The following is an 18107-nucleotide window of genomic DNA, read 5'->3' on the forward strand; positions in this document are numbered from 1 at the left end:
TAGTGCCAGCATCGGTCTGTTTTGTGATGTAGACAGCTACGAAAAATACATATGAAAACTTTCTAGGTAGATAGTGTGGTCTACAGCTCATCATGAGATACTCTACCTCAGGCGAGCAAAACCTTGAGACTTCCTTAGATATCGTGCACCAGCTCTTGTTTACATATATGCATAGTCCGCCACCCCTTGTCTTACCAGATGCCGCTGTTCTATCCTACCGATACAGCGTATAATCAGCTGTATGTTGATAATTTACAGTGCCTTGCGAAAGTATTCTGCCCCCTTGAACTTTGCGACCTTTTGCCACATTTCAGGCTTCAAACATAAAGATATAAAACTGTATTTTTTTGTGAAGAATCAACAACAAGTGGGACACAATCATGAAGTGGAACGACATTTATTGGATATTTCAAACGTTTTTAACAAATCAAAAACTGAAAAATTGGGCGTGCAAAATTATTCAGCCCCCTTAAGTTAATATTTTGTAGCGCCACCTTTTGCTGCGATTACAGCTGTAAGTCGCTTGGGGTATGTCTCTATCAGTTTTGCACATTGAGAGACTGAAAATTTTCCCCATTCCTCCTTGCAAAACAGCTCGAGCTCAGTGAGGTTGGATGGAGAGCATTTGTGAACAGCAGTTTTCAGTTCTTTCAACAGATTCTCGATTGGATTCAGGTCTGGACTTTGACTTGGCCATTCTAACACCTGGATATGTTTATTTTTGAACCATTCCATTGTAGATTTTGCTTTATGTTTTGGATCATTGTCTTGTTGGAAGACAAATCTCCGTCCCAGTCTCAGGTCGTTTGCAGACTCCATCAGGTTTTCTCTCAGAATGGTCCTGTATTTGGCTCCATCCATCTTCCCATCAATTTTAACCATCTTCCCTGTCCCTGCTGAAGAAAAGCAGGCCCAAACCATGATGCTGCCACCACCATGTTTGACAGTGGGGATGGTGTGTTCAGCGGGATGAGCTGTGTTGCTTTTTGTGCAAAAATGCAAATGCTTTCCATTTGAGTTATATTAGGTTTTATTTTCATCATTGTTGCCAAAAAGTTCAATTTTGGTTTCATCTGACCAGAGCACCTTCTTCCACATGTTTGGTGTGTCTCCCAGGTGGCTTGTGGCAAACTTTAAACAACACTTTTTATGGATAACTTTAAGAAATGTCTTTCTTCTTGCCACTCTTCCATAAAGGCCAGATTTGTGCAATATACGACTGATTGTTGTCCCATGGACAGAGTCTCCCACCTCAGTTGTAGATCTCTGCAGTTCATCCAGAGTGATCATGGGCCTCTTGGCTGCATGTCTGATCAGTCTTCTCCTTGTATGAGCTGAAAGTTTAGAGGGACGGCCAGGTCTTGGTAGATTTGCAGTGGTCTGATACTCCTTCCATTTCAATATTATCGCTTGCACAGTGCTCCTTGGGATGTTTAAAGCTTGGGAAATCTTTTTGTATCCAAATCCGGCTTTAAACTTCTTCACAACAGTATCTCGGACCTGCCTGGTGTGTTCCTTGTTCTTCATGATGCTCTCTGCGCTTTTAACGGACCTCTGAGACTATCACAGTGCAGGTGCATTTATATGGAGACTTGATTACACACAGGTGGGTTGTATTTATCATCATTAGTCATTTAGGTCAACATTGGATCATTCAGAGATCCTCACTGAACTTCTGGAGAGAGTTTGCTGCAGTGAAAGTAAAGGGGCTGATGAATTTTGCACGCCCAATTTTTCAGTTTTTGATTTGTTAAAAAGTTTGAAATATCCAATAAATGTCGTTCCACTTCATGATTGTGTCCCACTTGTTGTTGATTCTTCACAAATAAATACAGTTTTATATATTTATGTTTGAAGCCTGAAATGTGTCAAAAGGTCGCAAAGTTCAAGGGGGTCGAATACTTTCGCAAGGCACTGTATTTCTATGTTTTTATTGAACCTTTATTTAACTAGGCAATGTCATCGTTCAGCCATAACTCCATGAAGCATAAGATATTACAGTTTTTAATATTCCATTGGTAGTTTAATCTTCCTCGTAGGTTGTCCATTTTATTTTCCAATTATTGTTCATTAGCTAGTAGAATGGAAGTTAGGGGGGATTTATTCGATTTACCTACAAATTCTCAGAAACAAGCTCAACCTCCGTCCTCTCTTTCTCCATCGTCTCTTCATGCATATGACAGGGATTTGGGCCGGTTCCCGGGAAAGCAGTATGTTGTTCACATCGGGATCATCGGACTCGTTAAAGGAAAAAAAAGCTTCTGCCAGTTCGTGGTGAGTAATCACTGTTCTGATGTCCAGAAGTTATTTTTGGTCGTAAGAGACGGTAGCAGCAACATTATTTACAAAATAAGTTTAAAAAATAAGTTACAAACCACGCAACAAAACAAACATAAAAACACAATTGGTTAGGAGCAAGTAAAACGTCAGTCATCTTCTCCAGCGCCGTCAGTCAAAGGATCTCCTGTCTCTTCTATAAATGTTATATCCTTGTATTGCTACTGCTGTAACATGAATTATCTAAGTGAGTCTCAGAAATGGCTAATATATGAATGTTATCTGATGTTAGCAGGTAATTGATTTCATTAACCTTATTTCTAAGGCTACATATATTAATATGAGCTATTTTCAGCCCTTCCCTGTGTACTTTATCAGAGATTATCATAATATGGCAAAGAGCAAACAAAGCAAGAGAAAACATATACATTCAGCAGTGCATTAATCAGTTGGGGTGTGTGTGTGTGTGTGTGTGTGTGTGTGTGTGTGTGTGTGTGTGTGTGTGTGTGTGTGTGTGTGTGTGTGTGTGTGTGTGTGTGTACGCGCTGCGGGGTTGACACTCACTTATCCCTTCCAGGCTTTAGGGAGGGATGGTGAACAATGAGCCTGTCATAGCAGATGTAATCAATGTCTTCACACGCTCTGGCAGCTTTAATGGCTGGGATAAGTTCTTTCTTCTGGCGCACAGCTTCAGGATAGATGAATTACGTTCCTCTGAAGTTATTGGCTCTTTCCAGAACAGCTACCTTGTCCTTGAACCTCAGGAACTTGACCATTATCGGCCTGGGCCTGTCACCTGGGCCGGTGTTAGGTTTTCCAGTCTTGTGGGCATGCTCCATCTCAATCTTCCTGTGGTCCATCTTCAGTTTCTCCAAGATGATTTCCCTCACTTTGTCCTCAGACTCCAGGCCTCGTGGAGATTCTGCAATTCTGTCCACAACCATGTTCCACCTTGATTGTCCCTCGAGATAATCTGATTTCTCTGTCATTGTTATCATGGATTCACATACAGAACTGATATCCTCTCTCAATGATTGCTACGCCAAGCAGCTCCTCAGACCCGGCCTTGGTCGGCAGGATAACTGGACAGATAGTAGAGGTCCCAGCAACTGATGCTAAGTTGCTAAACATGAGATTTGAACTCACTACCTTTGGGTTGATAGACATTCATATTATACAAACACCCATGCATCCACCCCCCTAAATAACCATATGCCTTATGTACCAATACCAAACGTAACATTATACACATTTTGTTGTTCTAGATTTACATTTACTATGTTATGTTGTCTATGAGACCAGGCTGCAACTATAGGTAGCCTACACTATGCTCATAAGGCTGTGCTGAGTGCGCTCCCTTCCAGTCCCTGGGTACTCAGCTCAAAAAGCTTGTGATATTGTTTCAGTTTTTTAGGGACAAAAAATGTATCATGTTGTTTAGAATGATTGTTTTCAAGTTAGTTGAAAACTATATTCTAGGCTGTACATTGCAGTGAATAGCCTATGCCATTTGAAAAACCTCCCAAAAGCCTGCCTGATTGGGCAACCATTTGGGTCATTGATGGGTTTTTCTCGACTGTTTAGCCCATTATTTTGGCAGTTACCTGTACATGTAATTACTGGGGGGATGAATAATATTGTATCTCATAGAGCTTTCCCTGCCGAGTTTGGATGGAAGTGATGGAAACAAAAATGGAAGTCAAAGGGCATGGGGTAAAACAGCATGCAGATTCCTACATGCTGTGGAAATCAATACTAAGCACACATAGCAGTGCCCTGCACTGCCATTAGAAAGAGGATGTCTGCCATACTTAATTGTCAGCATAATATTATACTGTCAGCAATCAGCATTCCTTTCATTATATATGGGCTGTGAAATCAAGGGCAACTTGGACTTTCACAATATTTAGACTACTCATGCATAAGGACTAGTACAAGTATAATGTAAACAAGTTTGAGGATAAAAACAATTCTGAATCATTTGATAAGCAATTTTCTTTATTTTACATGTTACAGTGCTTAGGTCATGAATAGCATTTAAATTATAGTACTGTATTGATGTACTGCACTAAATAATACCATAATACAATGTCATATAAAAAATGATTAGCCCCCAAAAATATCTGTAATTGTATTCATTCTCTTTTCAAATTAAACCAAAATGTGAACATATACCTAACTTAGCATAAATCAATGCCTTTGAATTCATTTTGGAGTACCTACCTTTATCACATGAACATTTGTCACTTTATTCTTTGCACACACTTCATCAATGAATAGTAAATTATATCAAAGCCGAGGATATTTAAACTTGCATACATTCTCAAATTCATGTTGAGAGAAAGGTGTCACGCGTCGTCGCATATGTTGCAAAATTAATTATTATTATTTTTCTTATAAATAGGAGAAAAAAATCATTAGCGCTGGTTAGTTTTGGCTTTTCATACAGCAGCATCGTATAAGAAATCATTGTTCTCTTTGTTTCACATGGTTTTCCTATATATTCTTTTCACATATATATATATATATATATATATATATATATATATATATATATATATATATATATTTATAATCATTTACAAAATATGACACTAGCTCAAGTTAATATTTCTCCACCTTAACAAATTTGAGTTCAGCCGGAATTTCCTTCAAAGCAGTCTATTTAAGACATCTGTCTTCAGGCATTTTCATTTTGATATATTTTTTATAATAATTTACACAATATGACACTAGCTGAAGCTCACATTTCTCCATGTAAACAAATTTAAGTTCAGTGGAATTCTCCTCGGGTCAGTCTGTTTTTGAGTCGTATGCCAAATAATGACAGTATTTACCGCGATGATGACAATTTGGGTCATTATTATACTAATTTAAACACTTCAATGTTTTCTGAATTTTATGCAATGTCATATCACGTAAGAACAATTTATACCACTGAATATTACATTTACTGTTCACTTTATGAATAGGAAGACATTTTCTATATTCTTCATCAATGCACATTTCTAAGAATTCTTGCAGTACATTTGATAAAAGCAGTCACTCTCCTTATCCTAAGTAGTGAGTGTAAAGCAATAGCAAGCATGCACATGGGTAATATTGTGTATATATCAACAGGGCAGGGTATCAGCAGTGAAACCTGGATGGTTGTGAGATTTAGTATTTGCTTAGGGATGTGTTGGACTACACCTGACCCTGGAACATTGGTAACCAACCCTGGTCCGCAAGAACTACTTGGATGTGCAGGCTTTTGTTTCATGCCCTGCACTATAAGACCTGATTGGCTAAACAACTGACCACCAAATCTAGTTAAATGCACTATTATAGGGACTGAGCTGGAACAATTGTCTGCTCATCCTAGGAGCTCTCCAGGACCAGGGTTTGATGGTGACCATGGCCCTATATTATACTGATTATATGTGCACACACTAGCACTAGTGGTCACTTGTGCCGGGAGCGCACTTGGAGGAGTGTGGGTGTCTGCTCCATGATCTGCACCAGCAGTTTGTCGATGTAGTCCTCTAGGTCGCGCACCTGTGCCTTGATCTTCTTCAGCTCCGCCTCGTGTTTCTCCAGCATCACCGCCTGCTGGTCGGAGGCCACCTGCTGCTTCTCCATATCCATCTCCTGCTGCAGCAGAAGGGAAATCAGCTCCATGTTTGTCAGCTGCTCGTACTGGGCAGAGCTGTCTGCTAACGATTCCTGAGAAGACAAACACAGGCCCTGTATGAATACTTTGAGAATTTGTCATTCATTCATATCTTGAAGTAATCACTGTTCTGGATCTGACTGGATCTGTGACATAGAATGTGGAAACAGATTAACAAGAGGAGGGACCCAATTAATAAAATATATTGCTGTCAGGTAATAGAACATGACCAAAACTGTCAATGAATGGGTGACAAAAACCTAAATAGGAACTGAAAATTGTGCACGACTTCAGTATTACTTACTAAAACCTATAACTGATTGTTACACGAAGGTTTTTATTTTATTTTGTTAGGATTAATTTGCTCTTACTGTAGTACTGTAGCCCAGACCCGACCAGTCACAATGTACAGTGCCTGAGTGACGCAATGGTCGAAGACACTGCAAACTGTATTGCTACAGATGCTGGTTCAATACCCGTGCTGCCCTCGACCATGCTGTGACGACTGCAGGTTTTTAATGCCAGTCTGCACGTTCAAACTAAAACAATGTAACTAATAATGGCATTTTTATGCTTTCGTTAATAAAATAATGATAAAAAAATATTTTTCAAAATGCCAATGTTTATTTAGTTATGGGTCCATAACGAATTACTACAGAAATATCCTCTATATGTAATTATTGGCGGAGAGTCACGTCATATTTTTCGATGTACTGTTGGCCTACCGTAGGCGACATGAGTCTCACTAGTGTTGAGTAATGTGCTGTTAAAGTGGTGTAGGTCTTATTTATTTAAAGAGCATATTGAAGTTAGAAGCAATAGGATTTGAAGCATTAGGCTACTTCTATTTTAGCACCGTTTCGCACCGCTCTGAGACAAGCATGGGGATTGGTCTTGATAAATCAATGAGATTTTTATTTTACATTTACATTACATTTAAGTCATTTAGCAGACACTCTTATCCAGAGCGACTTACAAATTGGTGCATTCACCTTATGACATCCAGTGGAACAGTCACTTTACAATAGTGCATCTAAATCTTAAAGGGGGGGGTGAGAGGGATTACTTATCCTATCCTAGGTATTCCTTAAAGAGGTGGGGTTTCAGGTGTCTCCGGAAGGTGGTGATTGACTCCGCTGTCCTGGCGTCGTGAGGGAGTTTGTTCCACCATTGGGGGGCCAGAGCAGCGAACAGTTTTGACTGGGCTGAGCGGGAGCTGTACTTCCTCAGTGGTAGGGAGGCGAGCAGGCCAGAGGTGGATGAACGCAGTGCCCTTGTTTGGGTGTAGGGCCTGATCAGAGCCTGGAGGTACTGAGGTGCCGTTCCCCTCACAGCTCCGTAGGCAAGCACCATGGTCTTGTAGCGGATGCGAGCTTCAACTGGAAGCCAGTGGAGAGAACGGAGGAGCGGGGTGACGTGAGAGAACTTGGGAAGGTTGAACACCAGACGGGCTGCGGCGTTCTGGATGAGTTGAAGGGGTTTAATGGCACAGGCAGGGAGCCCAGCCAACAGCGAGTTGCAGTAATCCAGACGGGAGATGACAAGTGCCTGGATTAGGACCTGCGCCGCTTCCTGTGTGAGGCAGGGTCGTACTCTGCGGATGTTGTAGAGCATGAACCTACAGGAACGGGCCACCGCCTTGATGTTGGTTGAGAATGACAGGGTGTTGTCCAGGATCACGCCAAGGTTCTTAGCGCTCTGGGAGGAGACAACAATGGAGTTGTCAACCGTGATGGACAGATCATGGAACGGGCAGTCCTTCCCCGGGAGGAAGAGCAGCTCCGTCTTGCCGAGGTTCAGCTTGAGGTGGTGATCCGTCATCCACACTGATATGTCTGCCAGACATGCAGAGATGCGATTCGCCACCTGGTCATCAGAAGGGGGAAAGGAGAAGATTAATTGTGTGTCGTCTGCATAGCAATGATAGGAGAGACCATGTGAGGTTATGACAGAGCCAAGTGACTTGGTGTATAGCGAGAATAGGAGAGGGCCTAGAACAGAGCCCTGGGGGACACCAGTGGTGAGAGCGCGTGGTGAGGAGACAGATTCTCGCCACGCCACCTGGTAGGAGCGACCTGTCAGGTAGGACGCAATCCAAGCGTGGGCCGCGCCGGAGATGCCCAACTCGGAGAGGGTGGAGAGGAGAATCTGATGGTTCACAGTATCGAAGGCAGCCGATAGGTCTAGAAGGATGAGAGCAGAGGAGAGAGAGTTAGCTTTAGCAGTGCGGAGCGCCTCCGTGATACAGAGGAGAGGAGTCTCAGTTGAATGACTAGTCTTGAAACCTGACTGATTTGGATCAAGAAGGTCATTCAGAGAGAGATAGCGGGAGAGCTGGCCAAGGACGGCACGTTCAAGAGTTTTGGAGAGAAAAGAAAGAAGGGATACTGGTCTGTAATTGTTGACATCGGAGGGATCGAGTGTAGGTTTTTTCAGAAGGGGTGCAACTCTCGCTCTCTTGAAGACGGAAGGGACGTAGCCTATGTAGCTAGCTACGATCAAACAAATCAAACCGTTGTACTGTAATGAAATGAAATGAAAATGTGATACTACCTGTGAATGCGACCGGGTTGTTGAGTCTATTCGGTAGACGTTGGCTAGCTGTTGGCTAGCTGTCGGCTAGCTGTTGGCTAGCTGTTGGCTAGCTAGCAGAGTCTCCTACGTTAAGGATGACAAATAGCTGGCTAGCTAACCTCGGTAAATTAAGATAATCACTCTAAGACTACACACTCTAAACTACACAATTATCTTGGATACGAAGACAGCAAAGACAGCTATGTAGCTAGCTAACACTACACTAATCAAGTCGTTCAGTTGAGTGTAATAGTTTCTCCAGTGCAGCTAATCAGTGGACGTTAGCTAGCTGGCTAGTGAAGACTACGTTAGGACGGCGAAATACGATAATTGCGCAATTATCTTTGATACAAAGACGGCTATGTAGCTAGCTAAGAAGAAATTGCTAAGATTAGACAAATCAAACCGTTGTGCTATAATGAAATGTAATGAAATGTAATGAAAAAGTTATACTACCTGCGGAGCGAAGTGCCGATGCGACCGCTCGCTCCAACCCGAATCAGTGCTCGAATCAGAGACCTTCAAACCAGTGTAATTTTCACTGAATCTCCCTTTTGGTATTGATTAGCCAACACTTATGGTGTATAACTGTTATGCTCTTAGTGTAACCTTTATTTAACTAGGCAAGTCAGCTAAGAACCCATTATTATTTACAAGGACAGCCGACTCCTTCCTCCCTGTCGGGGAATTGAACCCCTTGGAAAAGAAACCATAATATCAATCAAATTAATTTAGCAAAATGTCCTAATATCAGTCCCATATACTATGTTCTTACAAAAAAAGATTTGAAATTCTCTAGTACAGCCACTATTGAAGGCTATCAAATGCTTCTCAAAGATGCCCTCTGGTGGTCAAACTAGCACTAACTAGCATTAACGGTAACAGTGGTTGACACTTAAATAACATGCCATACAATTCTGCGGCACAATGCAAGCTGTGCCGCAGTACACAGCAACTTTTAAAGGACCTAATGAATTCCCTGTATTCCCTGTCATGAAATCCATAGATAAGGACCTAATGAATGTATTTCAATTGACTGGTTTCCTTATATGAACTGTAACTCAGTAAAAAAAAATGAAATTGTTGCATGCTGCATTTATATATTTTTATTTATTTTCAAAAGCGAATCAGTATACCGAATAAACTAAATATATACCGAATAAACTAAATATCATTAATAGTGTTGTGTTTGCATTGGCTCAAATATGCTATACAGCCAGCCAGGAATATCTGTAGGTGAGGATGGGGGAGAGTGACTAATCAATTGCTTCATCCAGGAGATAGGTTTCATCTGAGCAGGGGTTCAAAATCATCAGTAAAATAGAAACAAATATTTAAAAAGCTCCTAAAATGTTATAAATCCAGCACATGTCTACACAATAAGTGCAGGGTAACGTCTATGAAAGTGTGGTAGCGTCAGCCAGCCCTAAGCCAGATAACATTATTATAACAACAACATGTTATGGGACAGAGAGAAAAAAGTGCAGTTTTATAGCTAATCTTATGCTATTTACACATTTTGCCATGAGGCTGAGAGAAAAGTTTTAAAGAAAATTTCCTGTAATAAAAAATAAATATCATGTTAATTATGTATTTGTTAAAAGTCCCAGGATTGAGACCAGGAAAACAGATCATATGTTTCCTGTAAAACAGGAGAAAATATGAGACAAGAGAAAGTTGGCTGGTTTCAGGAAAATCTCTCATTCGTGTCAAGTGTCAATTATCTGGTTTATTACAATTGCTTTGAAGAATAATATAAATTCACAGTTGTCATTATCAATAGAAAAATATATATTTTTAAAATGCATTAAGATACAGTTGAAGTCGTAAGTTTACATACAACTTAGCCAAATACATTTAAACTCAGTTTTTCACAATTCCTGACATTTAATTTGAGTACAAATTATCTGTTTTAGGTCAGTTAGGATCACCACTTTATTTTAAGAATGTGAAATATCAGAATACTAGTGGAGAGAATGATTGATTTCAGCTTTTATTTCTTTCATCACAATCCCAGTGGGTCAGAAGTTTACATACACTCAATTAGTATTTGGTAGCATTAACTTCAAAGTGTTTAACTTGGGTCAAATGTTTCGGGAAGCATTCCACAAGCTTCCCACAATAAGTTGGGTGAAATTTGGCCCATTTCTCCTTACAGAGCTTGTGTAACTGAGTCAGGTTTGTAGGCCTCCTTGCTCGCACACGCTTTTTCAGTTCTGCCCACAAATGTTCTATAGGATTGAGGTCAGGGCTTTGTGATGGTCACTCCAATACCTTGACTTTGTTGTCCTTAAGCCATTTTGCCACAACTTTGGAAGTATGCTTAAGGTCATTGTCCATTTGGAAGACCCATTTGTGACCAAGACTGATGTCTTGAGATGTTGCTTCAATATATCCATATAATTTTCCTGCCTCATGCCATCTATTTTGTGAAGTGCACCAGTCCCTCCTGCAGCAAAGCACCCCCACAACATGATGTTGCCACCACCGTGCTTCACGGTTGGGATGGTGTTCTTCAGCTTGCAAACATATTGATGGTCATTATGGCCAAACAGTTCTATTTTTGTTTCATCAGATCAGAGGACATTTTTCCAAAAAGTACGATATTTGTCCCCATGTGCAATTGCAAATCGTAGTCTGTTTTTTTATGGTGGTTTTGGAGCAGGGACTTCTTCCTTACTGAGCGGCCTTTCAGGTTATGTTGATATAGGACTCGTTTTACTGTGGGTATAGATACTTTTGTACCTGTTTTCTCCAGCATCTTCACAAGGTCCTTTGCTGTTGTTCTGGGATTGATTTGCACTTTTCGCACCAAAGTTCCACCAGTGTCCAAAACATAGCAAAGGCTGGTCACCAGCAAAAGCACAGTGAAGGCTAGTCCCCAGCAATACAGCAAATGCCAATCACCATAAAAAACACAACTTAGGCTGGTATGCCAGCATAACCAGCCAGACCATTCTGGTCAGACCAATTTGACCAGCTAGACCATACTGGTCTGCCAGCTTGACTAGCATCATACCAGCACTGACCACCATGAACCAGCATAAACCAGCATAGACCAGCTTGAAATTTATGCTGGTCTATTCTGTTTTTTTTTCTGCAGTGATAGTTTGGCTGCGTTTAGACAGACAGCCCAATTCTGCTATTTTTTCACTAATTGGTATTTTGACCAATCAGATACGCTCTGAGAAAGAGTTGACGTGCAAAGATCTGATGTGATTGGTCAAAAGACTCATTAGTGGAAAAAATATCAGAATTGGGCTGCCCGTCTAAACACAGAGTTTGTGGCCTTTTTATACCTCAATCTTCTTCTCAGTCTCAGCCACGGCCAGTGTCTGCTGGGCAGAGCGGCCTGGGTGGATGGAAGACTTGAGCTTCTCCAGAACTGACCGGCCCTCTTTCTTCTCCCCCTGACTGGCTGTGGTGGTCAAGGGCTTCACTGGGTGGGGGCTGCAGAGGAAACATCACCATCAAAGGTTCACTGCATTGGATTATGTGTACATATACATTTTCACATGAAAATCAGTACAGTACAATATGGCATTGTATGTGGGAATATTCATAATAATGCTCTGGCTTGGATTTAGAATTTTCAGTATATAATGCAGACCTCAAATCAGTCCTCTACATGATAACAAAATGTGTTTAGCATCAGGTTTCAACAAGAGAGCGTAAAAAGAGCTCATGTTGTCTGATTTGTGTGTATCACAGAGCAGGTATGCCGTATCAGGTAATGACAGGCTCCAGAGGGAAGTTTCCCCTAGGTACAGATCTAGGAACAGCTTCCCCTCCCCAATCCTAACCTTAACCATTAGTGGGGGAAATCAGCGTATAAAGGCAACTTCATCCTACACCTAATGAGAGAGTGAAGGAAGGCACTTCCATTTTGCTTTCATTTACAGATGGTCAGAATGACAGCACAGAGAGCTAAAGCAGTTGTTTAATCAAGGTTAGGGTGAGATTCTCATTATGATGACTTTGATTGTGGTTGTGGACTCCTTGATGTGATGGGACATTCAGCAACACAAATGTTTGACACAAATTAACAACACAGAAGTGAGATGAGCAACATAAAAGATTAAGCAATTCACAAAACAATGCACTGTCGCAAACAATGGGTTTGCATGGGCAGGTGGTACTGGCAGGGGAGATGTACTGATTAATTTAGAGAACCCCTCTTAAGGAAGCTACTTGAATAGATTAAATCAATACAATATGTAGATTTTCAAGTTATGCCAGCAGTTGAGCTATGTCTAACTATTTCATCCCATTGTTGACTACAACCTGGCAACCCAATTTTGTAACTCAAACCGGCAACCCAACCTGGTATTTGTATTTTTCTCAAGAGGAGTTTGAGTGGGTACACTCTGCAGCGCTTAAGTGTGAGGAGAAGTCTCACCTGCTCTCCTGTCGGGGCAGGCTGCTAGCTGGCTGTGTCTCCTCAGGCAAAAGTGTGTGCCGTGCATCGACCAAGGGCTGGGCAGTGGTGTAGGAGGAAGAGGAGGAGAAGGAGGAAGAGGTGTAGGGGGCCACAGCCAAGGTGGCACTGGCTCCGGTACTGGGCCTCACGGTCGGGGGGTGATGTATGGAGGGGGGGACAAGGGTGGGGGGCAGCTTAGCCTGGCCATTAGTTTCAGTTGCCAGGAAGGGGGTAGCAGAGGAGGGGTTGGAAGCACAGGGGTTGGAAGTATGCACTGTGGTGCCAGGCCTTAACCTGGCACTCATGGGGCTTCTCACGTTTGGGGCTACTTTGGCGTGGAGGTCTTCAAAGCTGATCGCCCCAGCATATTTGGATGAGGAATGTTCCGTTAAGCAGTTTTCTTTTGGAATTGACTGAGTGGAACTATTTGAGTGTATTTTTTGCGAGGACAAAAATAACGCTGCCTTGAGCGTTGTCTCTCTATTCGGTGACAAAGGTGAGGAAAAAGGAGATTTGGTGGGTTGATATGAGAACGGTCCTTCAATGCTCTCTAAGATTATTTGCCCAGGTGACGGTGATTGGTGAAGAGGGCTCTCACCTAATCCTTTGCCAGGGCTATTTGCACCACTTTTGCCGTGGAGCTCTCGTATCATTCCCTTGAGACTTCTGTGAGAACTAGTGCCCCTTGGTGAAGACTCATTGACAGGATTGGTTTGTTTGGCCAGAGGCTGACTCACTTCCTGTTTATTGCATACAACTTCCTGTTGCATTTCCACGTGGGACGAAACTGGAAAAGATCTAACATGACATAAAGGGTCTAGTTTTGAACTGTCTATCTTTGATTTTGTAATGTTGCCATTTCTATCCATTGGAGATTGAGTGTCTTTTAATTCTACAGTCTCTCTCTCTATGTTAAGACTGTCAGGCGTAAAAATGCTAATGCTCTTCATATTGCTTGCAGAATCTCTGCGTGATGTATTCAATTCACATCCTCCATCTTGACAATTGTCTTGACAAAGCGAGGAGACTTCTGGTAAGTTCAGTTTTACAGCAGAGTTGACGTCTATAGTACTAGTCTTCTGAAAAATTAACATATCTTCTGCATATAGCATCATCTGCTCATGAGATAATGCTATGGGAGTATCTTGTGGAGGTTGAGGACAAATGCCACCTAAACTTTTGAGGGTATGCACTGTCATCATGTCAGATGGAGATGGGGAAGCATCAGAAGCAGAGTCAATAAAACAAAAATCTGAGTTACTTTTGTTTTTATTAAGGTCTTCTAAGGTTAGCGGAGGTGATTCATAATTGTTGTTCCTGGATTTGTTGGGCTTATCTGGGTGAATTGAGAACGAGTCCGTTGTTGGGTCTGGTGGAGTTGAAGCAATGTCTAGTGTCTTAAGACCTGATTTAGAGTGTTTTGGGGAAGACTTAGTCAGTAGATCGGCAACAGTCCTTTCACTATTAAGAAGCATTACTGGCAGAGATAAGTCTTTGAGTTCAGAATGTGAAGTGTTCTTTACAATAGCATATTTTCTTACAGTGGGACTGGCGTCCGTCCTATCCTCTGAAGCCAACGATATTATTGAATCTGTTGCATCTGGCCATAGGTCCTGCTCAGTAAATATAATTTTATCATCTTCATCTCGTAATGGTTCATAGTCAAACTTCTTGAACTCATCTTCAGACTTGAATGGAGATGGAGACATGTTGGCATAATGTTGTGAGTGTACGGTATGAAAGTCCAACAGGTCACTACTGACAAGGTCTTTGCCTGGGCTTGGGTACAGGTGGGGACTTGGTGTGTGTCTCTTGTGCCCCCATTCTCTTGTGTGCTGTAGGGAAGCTGCACCTGTTTGTGACAGGAGACAGGCCTCTTTCTGCACCGCCAGTTCCTGACCCCTGTGCAACCAGCTGTCAGAGGGTCTCCCGTTCACCAGAGTCCGTATTATGGGCCTCCGTGGAGGCAATGGTGGAGGCTCTTCTTCTTCACTCATCCTCATCTCCTCAATGGGTGGAATAGTGTAACTCTCATATGGAGGAGTGCTTCTTACTTGGGCTTGCCTTGAGGTTACTATTAAAGGGTGATTGTTAGGAGAGCCCTTTGGCGAATTCAGTCTGCTGGAGGCAAAGGCATCAAAGGACTCATCCCATTCTCCTCCCCCACTCTCTGATATGGAGCGAGACGTAAACGGATTGGGGGGGCTAGCCGTCGCTGGTGTCGGAAGTAAGGCAGGGAGGGACGTTTGCCTGGCTACAGGCCTGGGCCGGTCTCGCCATATGGCGGCCATTTCAATTTGCACGGCGGGATCGTGGGTGGGACTGGGGACGCAAGGCAAAGCTGTGGAATGACAGAGGGGTGTGACGGGGGAGCAGGTACCAAGAGGGGGGGACCTCTGGCCCTCTTCTGCAATGAGGTCCTCAAAAAAGGGGTTACACTGCATACGCGGGAGGAAGGGGTTGAATGGAGAGATGGGGTCAGGGGTCAGAGAGGGAGAGGGAGAGGGAGTGAAGGGGTTAGTTGGATGGGGACTGTCGGGCGAGGAATGTCCAGTGAAAGAAGCAGAGGGAGACGAGCACTGGAGGGGAATGAGGGAGCGAGGGGGGAGAGGAGGAGGGATGTCTGATTCGCTTTCTACCTTAGGAGAAACTTCCAGCCTGTGGAGGGAAGGCACAAGCAGTCCTCTTTGTTAATTCTGTGCCAGCTGGCCCATTTAAAAATATGGCTTCCATTTGTCTAACACAGAGAGAAAAAGGCAACCTAGCCAACTACTGTCTATTCGAGGACTATCTTGTGAATATGACAACAAAATTTAAACAATAATGGGTTATGGAAAACAGCAACAGGAGTTTACTACAAAAAGCAAAACTGCATTTAGCAAATTACTGAAGCAAGGTGAAGAGCAAGATGTACTGAGTTTGGTATTTCAGGAATTACTGTCAGATTATAGACAGTAAAACTGCAGGATGATCTAATAGCAAGAACAGGTGATTAGTGTACTGATCCAGTATTCATAAAGCATCTGAGATTAGGAGTGCTGATCTAGGACCAGTTTAGCCTTTTAGATCATAATGATTGAGGTTACATGGGGTGGGGGTCAGCACTGCTATTCCAAGACATTATGAATACTGGCTCAGATGATTAGTGCACATCTAGATCAATGTTCCACAACATACCAAACCTAAGTTCAGGTAGATCCTCTTGCCTCAGAACCCCAAACTATTTTAAGAGTGAAATATACATATGCCAAAATCTCCCTTCCAACTCCAGTCACATAGACTCTTTGAGTCTTTGATTTTCTTTTGATTGGAAGTACAGTACATTTTTATACAAATGGCCTAGATGTCAACTATTATGTGTTATGAGGACAGTATGACCATTCAATTATGGCCTATATGAGATTGCTGTAAAATGGTGGATGAACTTGCCACATTTCCATTTTAAAGGAACAGGGGGCAGCATAGACACTGAAAACAAGGAAATCAAAACCTTCCATGATGTAGATGTCTATTGTGTGCTTTCGATGGAAGGAACAACTGTATGAAGCCCTGGAGAATGGAGCCACAGAGCTGAAATTGACCCTCCACTCACCTTGGCTTGTTCTGGGAGTCACTGGAGCCAAACCAGCCTCGCAGTCTCCCCTCAGGGGGAGGAGAACCCTGGCTCAGCTCGGACTTGGCAGGTAGAGAATCACTCCTCCCTCCGGAGAATAACGTTTTTCTGAGCTTCTTCCCTTTGTCTGCTGAGTCCACCGTGGTAGTAGAAGACAGCATCGGGGCTGCTGCCTGCACCGGCCGACCCCCCACTCGAGCACTTTGAAACTGGGAGACTGGAGGTTCGGCCTCCTTCTCCTCATCCTTCTCGTCTTTCTTTACCTTGTCGAAGGACCAGCGCCGACCCTCGCCAGCGGAACCCTTGTCCTCGCTCCGCTTTGTGAGGTTCTGCAGCGAACGAGAGAGAGGGGAGCACTTCTCGAGCAGGACCAGCTTGGATGGAAGGGTGCTTGAGCCCTTGGGACCCACCGGTTCAGATCCATAGACGTGGCTTCCGTTGATGCACAGAGAGGATTGGGAGAGAGTCATACCTTGACCCTTTAGGGACGCCACAGCAGGACAGGGCCGGGGAATGGCAGTCGTGGTGATCCTACTCGCCTCGTCGCTGAAGGCTCGCTTGTGGGTCAGTATCTTTGGGGAAGACTGTGTGGTGGTAAGCACTGTTTGGAGGGGGGAAAAGTATAATAATAACCTCTATTCCAAAACAATTCCTTAAAATGCATAAGCATGCCATATCCTTGAGATATAGTAAATGCTTTTTCCATGCTTGTTAAACATTCTGTCAGCATATAATCTAAATACAGTTAATGAATTACTGTGCATATTACAGACATTTAGGGCAATTTCGAAAGAAAATTAAACCCTTGGACAAAAATAGAGCAAATCTTTAATCTAAAACAGAGGAAATCTGGCAGGCTTACCTTTTTTAGCTTGGTCTGTATCTCCGTGGTGGGTGTCTTTGACCTTGCTGCTGTAGATGGGGGAGCTGGGGGGGTCCACCAGGAGGCCTAGACCAAGAGAAGGGCTCTCACTGGTCGTGGATGACATACTGCTTTCTGAGGCCAGCGACGAACACGACCTCGTGTCAGAAGACCTCCGCAGCTTTCCCTTACCCAGGAAAAAATCCTTCACCTTGCTCCGCTTCTCCTCGGCTACCTCTACCTCCCCGGGGTCCTCTCCCCCTCCACTCCCCTCCCCGAATGGCTGCCCCAGGGAACTCGACAGGGCGGCGAAGCGTCCCGGCACAATAGCCGAGGAGGACTCCATGTCGCCCCTCTTCCTCCCCGTCACGCGGTCCTTGAGTTTGCCGAAGGTAGAGCGTGGCTTGTCCTTCATGGTAAGGTCAAACATGCTGGCTGTCATGTTGTTGCGCGTGAACTGGACCGTTACCTGTATCTCGCCACGCTCCTTCTCCTTCCGGCTGGCCTTGGAGTTGAGTTTGAGCCATCTGGAGCCACAGAGAGAGAAGACTGTCAGGGGTCAAGCATCCCCAGTGCTCCACACATGCATGTGACCAACTTTATTTTATATAAAGGTCTATAAAAGAGAGCATATGGCCTCCCATTTGTTTCATGCAGCGTAAACACCATTCAACGCATACTTTCACTGTTAAGGGATACATTTAAACAC

The 18107-nt window shown here is 43.2% G+C and overlaps 1 protein-coding gene across 2 annotated transcripts in view; it reads right to left on the minus strand.

The window, feature by feature from the left end:
* Positions 1–4869: 4869 nt before the first annotated feature.
* LOC124000625 (rab11 family-interacting protein 5) overlaps positions 4870–18107 on the minus strand; it is a 30536-nt gene continuing 17298 nt past the window's right edge. The window contains exons 2-6 of one of the 2 annotated variants that reach the window (XM_046307142.1): positions 17399–17925; positions 16516–17137; positions 12903–15581; positions 11803–11953; positions 4870–5982 (exon numbers count right to left, since the gene is read on the minus strand). In XM_046307142.1, coding sequence (XP_046163098.1) covers positions 5722–5982; positions 11803–11953; positions 12903–15581; positions 16516–17137; positions 17399–17925 — 4240 coding nt within the window. In that variant the 3' untranslated portion in view covers positions 4870–5721. The remainder of the gene's footprint in view (positions 5983–11802; positions 11954–12902; positions 15582–16515; positions 17138–17398; positions 17926–18107) is intronic. The other variant, XM_046307143.1, reaches the window with a different exon arrangement.

The sequence above is a fragment of the Oncorhynchus gorbuscha genome, linkage group LG16 (genome assembly GCF_021184085.1).
Source record: "Oncorhynchus gorbuscha isolate QuinsamMale2020 ecotype Even-year linkage group LG16, OgorEven_v1.0, whole genome shotgun sequence".
NCBI classification, from domain to species: domain Eukaryota; kingdom Metazoa; phylum Chordata; class Actinopteri; order Salmoniformes; family Salmonidae; genus Oncorhynchus; species Oncorhynchus gorbuscha.